The following is a 16,425-nucleotide window of genomic DNA, read 5'->3' on the forward strand; positions in this document are numbered from 1 at the left end:
CATTTTGGAAGGAAGAACAGGGAGAGGCAATATAAGGTAAAGGATACATTTCTAAAAGGGGTGTAGGAGCAGAGAGGAACCTGGGTGTATATGCATACAAACTGTTGAAGGTGGCAGGGCAAGTTGAGAAAGTGGTTAGTAAGAAATAGGGGACCCAGAGCTTTATAGATAGAGGCATAGAGTACAAAAGCTAGCAAGTTGTGATGATCCTTTATAAAACACTAGTTTGGATTCAACTGGAGTATTGTGTCTAGGTCTGGAAACCACACTTTAGGAAGGGTGTGAAGGCATTAATGAGGATCCAGAAAATGTTTACGAGAATGATTCCATGGATGGGGAACTTCAGTTATGTGCTGAAGCTGGGACTGTTCTCTTTGAAGAAGAAAAGATTGAGAGGAGATTTGACAAAAGTGTTTAAAATCATGAGGGATCTGGACAGAATAGATAGGGAGCTGTTCCCATTGGCAGAAAGGTTGTGAACCAGACAACATCGATTTAAGGTGAATTAATAAAAAGCAAAAGTGTCCTGGGGAATATCTATTTTACACAGCGAGTGGTTAGTATCTGGAATGTATTGCCTGAGAGTGTGATGAAGGTAGATTCAATCACCGTTTGCAAAAGGAATTGGATAAATACCTAAAGAGAAAACAATTGAAGGGCCACATGTAAAGTGCAGGAGAGTGAAACTAGCTAAGCTGCTCTTGCAGAGAGCTGGCAGAGAAATGACAAGACCAATGGCTTCCTTCTGCACTGTAACCATTCAACGATTCTATAACAAGCCTGCAATCTTAGGATACGAGCTGCCAGTGGGCAAAGCTTTATGTCAGAAAAGTACATTTGTCAAATCGGCTCCAAAAATGATAGTGCACCTGCATCTTCACAAACATAGGGTCTGCTGAGGACCATTAGTGAAGTGTACGTGGGACACACATGGCTGCCAAATTATGTTGAATGCCATTATTCTTGGGCCTGTCATATTCTATGTTGATTCCTAAATCAATGTAGTTGTTACTATGCTGGTAGATATTTAGCTGAATATCAGTAACATTGAAAATTTGCATTAACCAATACATATAGAGTCATTAGAATTTCTTAACTGTTTATACTGTATCATGTACACCAAATGATGCTTTCTACATAACATGCTAACAAATCAAGATGTGTATGTTTATGGAGGTAAAATTCAACAAAGAACAGCAGATCACCTCCCCTTTATATACCCCAGCCAGTTTTCTAAAGGAATGGAAAATAAGGTAATGTGTATAATGCTTGGCTGATTCATGATGGGCCAATTTGCATCCCACCAAAGTTGAATCTTAACCCCTTATAATTTAGAACTGAGAAGAATTGCATGAATAAAAATACACATTTGTTGCTACACAGTCACCGGCTCATTTATTCAAAGACACTGTGATTTGCTGCAGTGTTTAATTGGCATTTGTGAGCTGTGAAAAGAACAACAACATTGTCAAACATCCCACAGGAGCGTTAGAAAACAAAATATGACGCTGAACCACAGAAAGAGATATTAGATCAGATGACCAAAGCCTTGGTCAAAGAGCTAGGTTTTAATGAGTGTTTTAAAGAAGGAAATCGAAGTGCAAAGGCAAGCTGTAGGGGGGGATTTCCAGAGCTTAGGTCCTGGGTACTTGAATTCACAGTCACCAATAGTGGAGTGAATTTTAATTATTTTTTTATATACATTCATGGGATATGTGTATCACCAGCAACATTAAAATCGGTCAAAATTAGATGAGCTCAGATAGCTCGGAAGGTTGTGGACTGGAGGAGAAATTGAACTACCAACCACAGAGAATTGCACATTGTTCTATGTTGAGAGCTGTGAACAATTCAATCATAACTCATTTTCAAGAGACTTGTTTGTTCTCAGTCTGTGTATACACCTTCTTGGCATTTTTTTTTGACTAACTTATATGTTTATTTTCATTTGTTTGACTACAGGTTGGTCCTATATGAATGCTGCCCAGGTTACATGAGACTTGATGGAGGGCGTGGGTGCCCAGCAGGTAATTAAGATGTCCTGATTTAATCACTTTTAACATTGGATTAGATGCTATTTTAATTGTTGCACATACCAAAATCACTAAAGAATAGGGAATTTGATTTCATTATAACAACATATGGCAATTATATTTTCTCTTCATGCAATTGCACCTCCTTCATCTCCTACCATCCAGGGGTCTTGCCTGTGGATAATGCAAATTAGTATATAAACTTAGAAATCCTATATGTTAGTTTCATAATATATTTTGCAGCAATACCCTAGGTACTGCAATGAAGACACAGTGCAAATAACAGGTATTGAATTTAAGCTTTCTGGTGTGAAATATTTGGTCTATTACAGACAAACTGAGTTGATGTTAGCAATCTGTACAATAAATTGGCATCTTGCACAAAGCTTTTTCCTGCAAAAATCCAGGCAGAATTTTAAGAAGGCACGTAATTCAATCGAGACAATGGAGGTTGATTTTCAGCTGATGTATTGTGTTGATTATTTAGTAAATAATAACTAACAATCTATCATCACGCATCAATAGCACAGAGCATAGAAGTATTGGCTTCCTCTACCATTCAAGATTATTCACACAAATATATTATATTGAAGAAAGGTAATCTGGAATTCAAGATCAGATTTTGAAGATCGTTATTTACTACACAAACTTTCCTTTCAGATTAAACCCATGGTCAGGTAATCATTTTGTAATTAACTACTCATATTTGATTAATTTTCTACTATCCATCCAGAAATATTGAGGGCCATGTGGTTCCCTCAATGCTGTCATCCCTCTCCCCCTAGAGATGTTGAGAGCCTAATTAAGGTGTTGCTGCCCCTCTAGCCACACACAGATGCTGAGGATAATTGCAGAGCTTCTGCTTTCTGCTCTGCTCATCCAGAAGTGCAGAAAGTAATTTTAATGCTCTGTTGTTGGTCTGCTTGGGATCAGCATATTCAACATTGGCAGCTTTCCCATTCGGCATGCTGCAGTTAATCCTTGGATAAGCCTGACAAGCCATCAGGGGAGCTGTATCGTGCTGTTAATCGTTTAAAGAGAGCTTAGAAGTCTTGAGTTGTCATGTAAATCATTTGCTATAGTACAACAGGAGTTAGAGAGCATAGTTCCCTTTGTTCCATAACATTTAATCAATCTATCAATCATAGTCTAAAAACTTCTAACTAATCAATTCTGTGTAACAGATAGCAAACAATCTGTTAGTTTATGCATCACTACTAAAAGCAAAATCCCACTTCATTAATTTCCACTTTCATTCTCAAGTGTGAATGTTTTAGTTCCATCCACTAATTATTATACCACATTATACTTAAAATAATACCAACTGAAGGCATTTTAAAACCATGAGGTGGATTTTATGACCCCCTTGCCAGGCATATTTTCAGCGGTGGGGGTGGGGTGATTGAGGGTTTGGGGGGAATGGAGGGGTGGCAAGCTTACCACCTTTATGCCCACCCCAGAGCTTTCCCCCATAACATGATAGGTTGATGGACTCAAAAATCAGCAGCCTGCCCACCCGCCATTTTTAAATAACTACTTTAGGGCTTGTTACCAAGTCAATTGACCTGGATAACATGCTGCCCATGCCATAATATAGTTGGTGTGGGCAGGGCGATTTCTTAAGCAAACTACCTAAAAGGTGGGAAGGAAGTGGTGGGGGGTGGGGGGGTACATCCTTTGGGGGCTGCCCCGTGTACACTGGGGGTACCACCACCCACCGCCGTCACCGCCCCCCCCCCCCTCCCCCCGCCAAGATGTACAACCCCTTTGTTCCTCTCCTACCACCCTGCCCTGGCCTCTAAAACTCAACCTCCCACCCTCCTTGCCCCCCTGCCCCCAAACCCAAACTTTCTCGGGTTGCCAGATTCCTTCCCATGTGAAAAGCCCAGGGCTTACCTCACTCCAGACACCATCGCTCTTCCTCGTGGACTTACTTGCGGCCCCAGCAATGCCAACTACTGAGCTCTTGTAATGCTGGGACTGCTGGAGCTGCCAGCTAATTAGATTGGCCCACAGCGCTTGAGGGCAGGACTTTGATCCTCCCACAGAGGGGTGGAAATCTCACTCTCTGCTTGTTTAGCCTGCCTTCAGTGTACTATCGCTGAGGGGAAGGCATTTTAGGTGTGCTGGCAAATGGCTGACTCTTGCAATGGGCTTGTTGGGGTGAGCCTGCGCGCCCCCCATGAAATCCAATGTTATTTAAGTGAGATGAGACTTGCTTCGTTTGTTATTTTTCTCAGATATAATTACTTACTAGGATGCTAGTTTTCACAGATGTAACAAAGTCTTAGTGGAAGAAGAGTCAGCCACATTTAAGAGAGCTTACTCCCAAAATAGATGGTGGTGGGATGTTACAGGTCACTGAGTCTGAGTTGTTCTGGCAACATGCATTTTACTTGCATGTTGTAAACTGGAGCTTTGGATAATGATGGTAGAGGCTGTGATTCCTTTCCATCGCATGGCTGCTCAGGAATCTCTCCACTCTTGCCGCCCGCCATTGGTGTATGTTGGAAGAATTTGCAGGCTGATACGCGACCTGTTTGGCCATATTATGAATGCCCCTTCCTTAGCCATTAATATTCTACGGTGCAACTGAACCTGAAGCTTGGCTGGCTTAGAGGCAGGGACTCAATCCCCTGCACTACAAGGCTTTCTCCCAGAACTGACACCCTTGATCTAATGTAAATGCAGAAATAAATTAAACATTTTCACTTCAGTGGGTAACTAACTCACAGAATTTGGAATCCTACTTTGCAACACATTTTGACATTTTGAGAGTCTTGTGAGAAAGCAATCAGATGACACATTTTACAATACTGATAAAAGTATAGTGCACTTCATGTACACCTGCCTCAGAAAATAGATAAATGTTATGTCATTCCTAGTTAATCTTATATTGAATGTCCAGCTTCTTCTGAGTCACTACAACGCTGTAAATGTCCATAATGGAAATAGTGATAGCATGGCACTTTGCACTTTTAATATAATTTAATGCAAGATTAATGCTAAGATTATCAGTTTCTTAATTTACAGAACTACAAAGGCTTACATTGTGTTTGCTGCTGTATATTCCTATAGAGATCAGTTTTGACTAAAACTCTTCCTTGTTTATTTCTCTTTTTAGTCGCCCCTATTGACCATGTCTATGGTACTTTGGGTATTGTGGGGGCCAAAAGTACACAGAGTTATGCAGACAGATCTAATCTAAAAGAAGAGATTGAAGGAGTCGGATCTTTCACCTTCTTTGCACCGAGTGATGAAGCTTGGATGCTGCTGGATGCCGTAAGTTGTCCATAAAAGACCTGCAAGAGAAATGGCCCTCTTCAATAGGCAGTAAGGTCAGGAAACTTCAGCAAAGGTAGCAAATTACTAGTTATTTGAGGACAGTCAATTTGAACAGCTGTGGCGATATTTTGAATTCCACTGCTGACTGATGGTAGTAATCAGTGGATGTGATGAGTTGTCAGTCACTCTGCCTTGTGAGTGTCCCAGCTCAGAAAATCTCTCTTCAAAGTAAAAATGATTCATTTTAAAAGAAAACATGAAGCTTACAGAGTTAAGAATTGCCTGATCGGATTCAAGGGCAATTAGGGATGGGTGATAAATGCCGGCCTAGCCAGCGACGCCCATATCCTGTGAATGAATTTAAAAAAAAGATTGTGGGCAGGATTTTCCCCTTGTCATTCAGGCCCAGCGGGTGGGTCTTGGAGCGGCCATGAAGCCCAATCAGGCCTCGACATTGATTTTACACTGGCTGGCCAATTACCGGTCAGCCAGCATGAACTGTGCGTTGCAAAGCTGAGCGCCGCTGGGGTGGGGGGGCGGGAGGAGGGCGAGCACGGAAGTTTGCACATGCACACCGGTGCGCGCAATGAAAACTCCCCGAGGCACAGAGCTGCCTCAGGGAGCTGAAGATTTGAAAATTCGGAAACAAAAAACTTAGCAATGTTAAAAAACACGTCCCCTCATGTGACTCTGTCACATGAGCAGGGATATGTTGCAAATGAAATTAAAAGTTTTTTATTTAATTTTTAACTGCTGTTGGAAACCTCATCCCACCTGTGGATGAGGTTTCCTAAAAAATCCAAAGGCCGCTGAGCCTTTTCGCCCAGCGGCCAACTGTGAGGTTGGATGGGCAGCGAAAAATTTCTTTCAATTACCCTTTTAATGGCCTTAATAGGCCTATTAATTGTTGGCAGATGTGCTGCCGACTCCTGCGTGTGCCTACTGACCGAAATATCGCGCGGGTGCGGGTTGACTTTGGGAAGCTCGCCCGACATCTTTGCGCGTCACTTTACACTCGAGTGGGTCAGGCACGCACCCATCCGCTCAGCGTAAATTTCTGTCCTAGGATTCGCTCAGCTGGAGAAAAGATATCCAGAAGCAATAACTGTGCTGGGGCTTGGGGGTGGTGGGGGGCTGGTGGTGGGGGAAGAGAAGACTAGCAAGGGAGCAACACATCAGGATTAAATATAATAATGAAAAAGCTGAGCTCGTAAACAACTGCTTGGCATCAGCTAAAAATGTTTCTCTATTCATGACTGTTCTCAACATTTAAATTGCGAGACATTTAAGAATAGAAATTTCCAGGTCTTACAAAAAGACGATGATATTTCACCGTATTAATTCAACAGTGAAGTTTTAATCTTACATATGGTAACATAATGGCTGGAATTTTCTGCCCCTGTTGGCAATGGGCAACATGGCAGGTGATGGGGGGATGGGGGAGAGTTCGGCAGGAGGGGCAGAAATCGGTTTCATGCCAGTGTGAAATCACAGCGGGGTCACCCGATGGTGTCCGCCATGGCGGTTTGCGAACCTCACTGGAGGCCGGCATGTGCAAGATTTGTACCCCGCTAATGGGGCGCAAAGTAAGGTTGAACCGGAGTCGTCCCCCCACGCCCAATTTACCCTTGTGCCAGCAGGAAAACACGCCAACCCAGAACATGTCTGGACAAGTGTGACGTGCGGAAGTCAGGACTTTGCTCAGATTGTGGGCCATCTGAAGTGCAGAAGATGCTGGAGCCCAACTGTTACCGGCCCCTGGGGGAGCACATGCAGCACAAGCTGGGTGGATTCTCATGCACGTAGCTTAGCCATGAAGCAGCTCTCAAAAGGTGGAGAGAGCTGCTTTGCATCAGAGCACACCAGGAGAACTCACCCAGCTTCAACTTTGCTGAGACTTTGGAACATTACGGACTTCACCATGGGCTAGCACAATCTTCACCATGGGCTAGCACAATCTCCCATGGTCTCCTTTGATGCTTTGGATCTTCATGGACTTCGCCATGGGTTGGTATGGATGATCAGCGAAGTGGGTGGGAGAGGATGGTCTAGTTGTGAGTGGGAGAGGAAGGTTTACTGGGGGGGTAGTTGAGGCTGGGGGTGGGGTGTGGCGAACATGTCAGGGTTGGTGACATTGGGGTGGTTGGCGAAGATGTTGGGGGAGTGAGGTTGGGATGGGGAAGGAGGTATCCATAGGGGGGAGGGAGTATGGGGGGAGGAGGGAGTACAAGAGGGAGGAGGTTGCAATGGGGAGAATGGTGCAAGTGGGGAAGTAGGAGTAATGGAGGAAGTTCGGAAGGGGAATGTGTCCAGGGGCGAGGTGGGGGGGGGAAGGTGGGGGGGAGGGAATTCGGAGGGGGGAAGGCGTCCGAGCGAGGAGAGAATTCAGAGTAATGGTGGAGGAAAGTGTAAGGGTGGAGAATAGTGTTAGGGTGGAGGTGGAATGTCCAAGTGAATGTGCAAGGGAGGGGTCTGTGGAGTCAGTGACTGCCTCCAGGGGAATGATATGAGTGTGGCTGTGGTAGGAGGCAATGGTGAGTGTGAGAGGGGACAGAAGGAGCAAGAAGGGTGGGAGGATGAGGATGCATTAGTAACAGTAGAAGGGGTGGGGACATGGAGACAAACATGGACCTTGGGGGTGGGAAGGAGGAAGTCGGGGAAGTCGATGTGGATGGGGGTGGGATCTTCAGGAAGGTAGGGATTATGCACATTCACCTGCACTATCGTGAAGGAGAAGGGTTCAAGCTATAGGGTAATGGTGGCGAGGTTGAAAGTGATACCAAGGGAGTGGACTGTGATGGAGGAAAGGACATGGGCGACTGGGGGAGAGGAAAGGACGGGGGGAGCTTATCTCAAACTTGACAACTACCATTTCACTGAAATTAAAAGTGGGCGGAGCCTCGTGTTGGGTTGGCACAGGTGCTGCATGGGAATGTGATCAGTGGGTGGGCGGAGATGCAGGTCAGCTCAGATAGACAACTGAAAGGCAACCCCAGCAAGCAGCATTGAAAATGCTTGGGGCAGTGAGATGACTGTGATGAATGAAGGCTCTGTGTGTGTGGAGGCTCCGAAAGCTGAGTGACTGGGCAAACGCATGGCAGATGCAGTATAATGTGGATAAATGTGAGGTTATCCACTTTGGTAGCAAAAACAAGAAGGCAGATTATTATCTGAATGGCTATAAATTGAGAGAGGGGAATGTGCAATGAGACCTGGGTGTCCTCGTACACCATTCGCTGAAGGTAAGCATGCAGGTGCATCAGGCAGTAAAGAAGGCAAATGGTATGTTGGCCTTCACAGCGAGGATTCGAGTACAGGAGCAGGGATGTCTTGCTGCAATTATACAGGGCCTTGGTGAGACCACACCTGGAATATTGTGTGCAGTTTTGGTCTCCTTATCTGAGGAAGGATGTACTTGCCATAGAGGGAGTGCAGCAAAGGTTTACCAGACTGATTCCTGGGATGGAGGGACTGACATATGAGGAGAGGTTAGGATTATATTCACTGGAGTTCAGAAGAATGAGGGGGGATCTCAGACAGGGAGATGCAGGAAGGATGTTCCCGATGGTCACAGTCTGAAGATACGGGGTAGACCATTTAGGACTGAGATGAGGAGAAATTTCTTCCTCCAGAGAGTGGTGAGCCTGTGGAATTCGCTATCACAGAAAGTAGTTGAGGCCAAAACATTGTATTTTTACAAGATGGAGTTAGATATAGCTCTTGGGGCAAAAGGGATCAAATGATATGGGGAGAAAGCGGGAGCAGGCTATTGAGTTGGATGATCAGCCATGATCATAATGAATGGAGGAGCAGGCTCAAAGGGCTGAATGGCCTACTCCTGCTCCTAGTTTCTATGTTTCTATGAAAGGCCATGCCACATTCCCACATCTCCCTCCAGAATCACTCACGGTCAGCAGCGTGCAGCTTAGCTGCTAGTGTTGGGGGGAGGGGGGGGGGGGCGGGAGGGGGAGGAGATGCAGGAGAAGGACTCACAAGGCCTGTCAATGAAGCTGAAACACAACATTACACCTCAGTCAGTGAAAGTGAAGATATTTTCAGATTATGAAGTGACAAAAGGTGTTCACCCGTGCAACCAATTGCAATCAGAATTTCTTAACTTTTCTAGGCTTACCATTCCTTCTTGGTGCTGCCCTGTGCAATGGTTGACCCTGATGCCTCTAATGACTTTGGCTTGCATCCTCTGGAAAGCCGAGCCCTTGGGGGGCCCGGCTTACTTTGCCTGTCTTTCTGGTGGCCAGCTGTTCCCTCTGCGATGACATAGGATGAGGGTGAGGGAGTCACAGGCAAAGGGACCTTGGAGAGAGAGGACAGCCTCTGAGATTTCTGAATGGATGACTCAGGTGTGTCCAGCTGTCACACCTCCTCTCCTCAGGTGTCCAGAGGCTCCAGCCTGACTCTTTGAGGGGAAAGAGCACCTGTAGAGGCATCGATGTGTCCCATATCCTTCTCATACTGCTATTGCAGGAACTCACCCATGACTAAAACGGTGAAGTGGAGGTCTGCACGCATCTCTGCATTCTGCTGGATCGGGGTCTCCATGGTGTCTGCCATCCTTCCCATGAAGACCTTCATGTGTGCACATATGGGCACCATTTCATCAGAGAACTGGTGAACCCACTCCTCCGGCTTGCATGCTACTCTGTGGAGGGCCTCCAACAGCTCCGCCATATGTCCCCCTGCCTTCTGCTGACTCTCCACGATGAATTAGAAGGCCAAATCCAGAGATTCGTCATCTGACTTAGACCTTGGGCCTCTTCCCCAGCAGTCCCCCGACTGCCGGGGAGCTTGGCTGAACCTGCCTCCTCTTGCTGCAGACATGTGTCCATGCAGTGACCAGTAGATTGTGAACCTGAGCCTAATCTAGATCTAGGTCCCACCGAGGTGTGTGTCTCTGCACTGGTGGAGGGTGTGGGTAAGTGCTGTGATGGGTCTTCCAGGCTGCTTTCTTCCAGCTCCTCAATGGAGGAGGTGTCCTCCTGGCTGGAGGAAATGATCTTGACCTGGATGAAGATGAGGGACTGGCTGGCTGAGGGCATCGCTTGGCAGAGCTCCCTGTGAACCAAAGTAGAGATAATTAGTGCATGGCAGCAGAGTCAAAAGCAGGAGAGAGAGCACTCACAGTGGCGTGAGAGAGGGATGACCTGATTCAGGATCCTCACTGGGCGTTCGCTGCTGACCTCACTGTCACTGCAGGCATGGTCCACGTCCTCAGCAGTCAGTGCAATGTCGGCCACTCCACCCACACCCTGCTGTTGTGAGCCAGCTTCTCCTGCATGAAAACAGATGGAGAGAGTGTGAGCAGGACACATGACACTGTGTGTAATGTCTGTGTGGTGAGCGGAGCCATGGACAAGATGAAGATGTGAGCTCCAGAGGATATGAGCCTAATGGAGATGTGAGGGTGTGTGCGAGAGTTAGTGGTGTTGTCCCTTGAGGTGTGAAATACCTGTGGATGTGTGTTGGATTTGGGAGTGTGTGAGTTGAAAGTGATGAGATGGTTGACTTACCCTGACGGAACAGATGAGAGCATTCATCCTCTTCCTCCCCTGGGTGGCTGACCTCCTCTGTGCTCCATTGGCACTGACTGCCACTGCCACCACCTCCCAGGCCAGATTGGTGACTCTGGTGGACCTCCTGTGGACAGAGTGGGTTAGAGGAGTTTGTGCCGGCCACCCACAGCGTGCAGCAGGCCCTCCAGAGAGGCATCGCTAAATTTGAAGGCTGCCATCACCTTTGCTTTCTGGGTTATCTGTCACCTGGAGCAGCCAGGTCTGTAGATATGAAGTAGGTTACGCTCTGGTCCGCTTTAAACATGGCCCCTGGAGCGAGGAAGCGCTAAGGTCATGGCATCGTGGGCAAATCTGAACCCGCCAGCCAGCGATTCGGCGGGTTTCCCGTGAATGCATTATTAGTGAGGTGGGACGCACCGGGGAGTGGACAATATGGTGCAAAAACCCGCCAAGTGTAAAACATCATTTTTCATGCCCCGCTACCACACTTGATGCAATTTTCGGATGATTCCACCCAATATATTTCTAAGTAGCATTATTACTTGTATGCACAAAGAACTGGTTAAGTAACTGACATTGTCTTTTATTCTCTAACAGGAAATTCGCGACGCACTGCTAAGCAATGTGAACATTGAACTCCTCAATGCCTTGCATTATCATATGGTGGACTATCGTTTATTGACAAAGGATATGAAGGATGGAATGACTGTGCGGTCTATGTACAATGACCTCAGCATTTTAATCAATCACTATCCAAATGGGGTAGGTTTGTGGCCTTTACTCAGTTTTACATCTTTCAGCACCTGTGTGGGGGTTGGTTAGCTCAGATTGTGTGATGCAGAATGATGTTTACAACACAGGTTCAATCTCCGTAACAGCTGTGGTGTTTCCAGGAGGCCTGCCTCCTCACCTTGCCCCACACTTACTTTGAAGTGGTGCCCTTTGAGCTGGGTAATCAATTGTCTCTTTCTTCATAGGAAAAATGCCTATGGTCTTTCATGGACTTCAGCTAATTGCCAAGATGCATTCAATTTCAAATAAGTTCGCATAAGTGTTTACTCGGTGTGAAAGTTAGTTGCAGTGATCAAAGTTATTTGATTTGTGGTGGAACCTGGTACATATTCTGAAGCAACAAAGATCCAGCTCGTAAAACATTAAATTATTCTATGTCATTTATAAGTGAGAAAATTGCATGCAGAAATTGTGCCAATGCATGATGTATGTGCACCAAAGAATTACCTTTTTTGTGCTTTTCTTCCTTCTTTCCTGAAGGCACTGAGGGAAAAATTAGGCACATTGAGATTCTACAAGTGCTTCTAGGTTTCCAACATGGCATGTGAATTGCATCAGAGGCCATCTTGGTAAAGAGTTTTACATATACATAATTAATATCCAATGGAAACATACAGAACAGATAGACCTTGTCTTCAATTAGTTTGCAACATTGATTTGACACCAGTGCTAGCATTTTGGAGTGACTTGCTCCAGTCACACCCTCTCTTAAACTCACACAAGTGAACATGCATTATACAGCATGGAGGGCCATCCTCCCTCGCACCCCTCACCACCCCCATCCACAAAAGCCGAGCTACTTAAAGGGATCATAACCTGCAAGTAGTTTAACTGCTGGTTTATTTCTTCTGACTGTTGTTGCAATTCTACCTATTTTTGGTGCCTTCCATAGCTCTTCCAAGTTTCAAAAGTGTGCAGGGGTGGTGTGGCTGCTGAACCACACTTTGTCTACTTCAAGGCTTCTGCACAAACCACATTGAAATTGTGATGAGTTAAATCCATTGACATGATATTCCGGTAATGTCAGAGTCGTTAACCAATCCCGCCAGCAGAATAGTAAATCTCATGGAACAAAACCCATGATAAACTGAAATTCTTCACTGGTAACTCCGGATTAGCCAAATTTGTCTAAACTGGTCAGGTTAACCAGTCAGAACGAAGCTGCACAAGGGTGTGAAATCACGGAGCACTGGAAAGCCACCATTTGACATCAAGATCTCCTTGTGAAAACCTATGAGTATGGCTAAACCTGTGGGAAAGTTACAAGTATTGTCGATCAGAGGGATGATGAAGTTGAGTCAAAAACTGTGGCATAAAGCGGAAAGCAGGCATCGCTAGGAGTCAGAGATTCCACCATCGATTTTGTCCACCATTATGAAACACAAGGCAAACATCTTAGAACAGTTCAACAAGTGGGCAATCTCTCCAGCAAAGAAGAGGATGAGAACAGCTGCTTATCTTGAACTTGAAGGTGCTCTGCTAATGTGGTTCAAGGCAGTTCGAGCATAGAACATTCCCATCTCTGGTCCAATCCTGCAGGAAAGGGGAGTCACCCTAGCAAAGAAGCTGGGCCAGATGGAGTTGACCTGAAGTCACAGATGGCTGGGCCAATTCAAGACAAGTCACGGCATTGTTTCATGTGATAAGCAGTGAGAGGGTGGTGTTTTTTTATTCATTCACGGGATGTGGGCTTCGCTGGCTGGGCCAGCATTTCTTGCCCATCCCTAGTTGCCCTTGAGAAGGCGGTAGTGAGCAGCCTTCTTGAACCGCTGCAGGCCATGTGGTATAGGTACACCCACAGTGCTGTTAGGAAGGGATTTCCAGGATGTTGAACCAGCAACAGTGAAGGAACGGTGATATATTTCCAAGTCAGGATGGTGAGTGATTTGGAGAGGAGCTTCTAGGTGTGGTGTTCCCATCTATCTGCTGCCCATGTCCTTCTCGATGGTAGTGGTTGAGGGTTTGGAAGGTGCTGTCGAAGGAGCCTTGTGAAATCCTGCAGTGCATCTTGTAGATGGTACACACTGCTGCTACTGTGCGTCGGTGGTGGAGGGAGTGAATATTTGTGGATGTGGTGACAATCAAGTGGGCTGCTTTGTTCTGGACGGTGTCAAGCTTCTTGAGTGTTGTGGGAGCTGCACTCATCCAGGCAAGTGGGGAGTATCCCACTCCTGATTTGTGCCTTGAAGATGGTGGACAGGCTTTGGGGAATCAGGAGGTGGGTTACTTGTCACCGGATTCCTAGCCTCCGACCTGCTCTTGTATTCACAGTATTTATATGGCTAGTCCAGTTCAGTTTCTGGTCAATGGTAACCGCCAGGATGTTGATAGTGGGGGGATTCAGCGATGGTATTGCCATTGAACATCAAGGGGAAATGGTTAGATCCTCTCTTGTTGCAGATGGTCATTGTCTGGCATTTGTTTGGCATGAATGTTACTTGCCATGTGTCAGCCCAAGCCTGGATATTGTCCAGGTTATGCTACATTTGGGCATGGGCTGTGTCAGTATCTGAGGATTCACAAATGGTGCTGAACATTGTGCAATCATCAGCCAACATCCCCACTTCTAACCTTATGATGGAAGGAAGATCATTGATGAAGCAGCTGAAATGGTTGGTCTGAGGACACTACCTGTGGAACTCCTGTAGCGATGTCCTGGAGCTGAGATGACTGCCTCCAACAACCACTACCATCTTTCTTTGTGCTAGGTATGACTCCAACCAGTGGAGAGCTTCCCCATAATTCTCATTGACTTCAGTTTTGCTACGGCTCCTTGATGCCACACTCAGTTAGATGCAGCCTTGGTGTCAAGGGCAGTCACTCTCATCTCACCTCAGGAGTTCAAGTCTTTTGTCCACGTTTGAACCAAGGCTGTAATGAGGTCAGGAGCTGAGTAGCCCTGGGCATCAGTGAGCAGGTTATGGCTAAACAAGTGCCATTTGATAGTGTTGTCGAAGATCCCTTCCATTACTTTACTGGTGATTGAGAGTAGACTGATGGGGTGGTAACTGGCCGGGTTGGGTTTGTCCTGCTTTTTGTGTACAGGACATACCTGCGCAATTTTCCACATGGCTGGGTAGATGCCAGTGTTGTAGCTGTACTGGAACAGCTTGGCTAGGGGTGCGGCATGCTCTGGAGCACAAGTCTTCAGTACTATTGCCGGAATATTGTCAGGGTCCATAACCTTTGCAGTATCCAGTGCTTTCAGCCTTTTCTTGATATCACATGGAGTGAATCAAATTGGCTGAAGACTGTCATCTGTGAATCTGGGGACCTCTAGAAGACGACAAGATGGATCACCCACTTGGCACCTCTGACTGCAAATTGTAGCAAATGCTTCAGCCTTATCTTTTGCACTGGTGTGCTGGGCTCCCGCATCTTTGAGGATGGGGATATTTTTGGAGCCTCCTCCTCCAGTGAGTTGTTTAATTGTCCGGCAGCAATGAGAGATGATTGGCTTCAAAATGGTCTCGCTCAGGTCTTGAACAAGTATGCACCAAGAGACATGGATGAAACTTTTACTATCTTTTACTATCTTTTGCCTGACCACTCTTTGATGTTTAAGGTGAAATGTGCAACGGTGGAAATCAGAACTAGGAACATGTTACTGCTATCATCTGCATCAACATCGATGGCACCAAAAGGCTGCTGCTTCTTGTGATAGGAAAGTCCAAAGAAGCCATGTTGCTTTGCAGTACGAGGCTAACAAAACGGCCTGGATAACCTCCACCGTGAATCAGGAAAGTGGACAAAACGTATCAGCAAAAGAAAAGGAAGATTGTCAACTGCCCCACACATCCCGACATCGCTGGCCTCAAGTGCATCAAGCTGATGTTCTTGCCTCCCAACACCACCTCCAAGATCCAGCCAATGGATCAGTGGGTAATTAGGAACCTGACAGCCCGCTACCGGTGGCAGCTGATCTCTCAGCTTATAGAGGCCATTGATAAGAAGCAGAAGCACAATCCAACTGACCTAGAGGTGATACTAATGATGAAGAAGGTGTGGAAGGTGGTGACAGAAGTCACAATTAGCAACTGTTTCCACCATGCTGGGTTCAAACAGCTTACAACTGCACATGATGTCAAGAACAAGGAGGAGCAGGATGAGGATTACCAACCCGATGATGAGGCGATTTTCATTCACCTGCAGGAGACCAGCATGAAAATTCCAGCAGAGGCAACCACTGAAACTTGTGTAGAGGTGGATGATGCCGTACCTTGCATGATGGAATTGATAGATGATGCCATTGTTGATGCAGTACATTCTTCAGCTGAAGAGCCCGAGGAGGCTGATGACCCCAAAGAGTCCGATGAATGCCCGCCTGCTCTCCCACTTGCTTCCCTAGCCGGTGCTGCAAAGGTTGTAGGGATGCTTCTGGATTTCGCACTGCAGCACAAAAGCACCGAAACATGTTTGACTGTATTGACAACACAGTGGACTGTACCAAAGGCAGCATGCTAATCAGAAAAAGTTTACTGAGATTTTTCGGCACTAACTCCTGACATTTTTCAATGCAAAGCTCTGGTCATTTACAAGGTCAGGCCATTGTAAGATTTGAACAAATTGAATAAAGATTCTCACACGTTTACTGCTCTACTGTGTTTGCATTTGGCATTTGGATCTGTTGTTTTTGACATAGACCTTGTGTAGGCATATCAGGCTGCATAGAGATGTATCCATGTGGGAATGGGGCCTTCTCAGCTATCAAGAAGCTCCGCTTAACACAAATTTGTGGGTAGACCTCCTAGGATTCAACTAATTGGGATTTTACTTCAGTTGCT

General features: G+C 46.0%; 1 protein-coding gene across 4 annotated transcripts in view; it reads left to right on the plus strand.

Annotated features, from left to right (window-relative positions):
- The window catches only part of LOC121284020 (periostin-like), a 101,595-nt gene that overhangs the window by 25,853 nt on the left and 59,317 nt on the right, over positions 1 to 16,425 (plus strand). For all 4 annotated transcript variants that reach the window (XM_041198945.1, XM_041198947.1, XM_041198946.1 and 1 more), the window contains exons 3-5: positions 1,963 to 2,027; positions 5,158 to 5,315; positions 11,447 to 11,611. In XM_041198945.1, coding sequence (XP_041054879.1) covers positions 1,963 to 2,027; positions 5,158 to 5,315; positions 11,447 to 11,611 — 388 coding nt within the window. The remainder of the gene's footprint in view (positions 1 to 1,962; positions 2,028 to 5,157; positions 5,316 to 11,446; positions 11,612 to 16,425) is intronic.

The sequence above is a fragment of the Carcharodon carcharias genome, chromosome 11 (assembly GCF_017639515.1).
Source record: "Carcharodon carcharias isolate sCarCar2 chromosome 11, sCarCar2.pri, whole genome shotgun sequence".
Lineage (NCBI taxonomy): Eukaryota > Metazoa > Chordata > Chondrichthyes > Lamniformes > Lamnidae > Carcharodon > Carcharodon carcharias.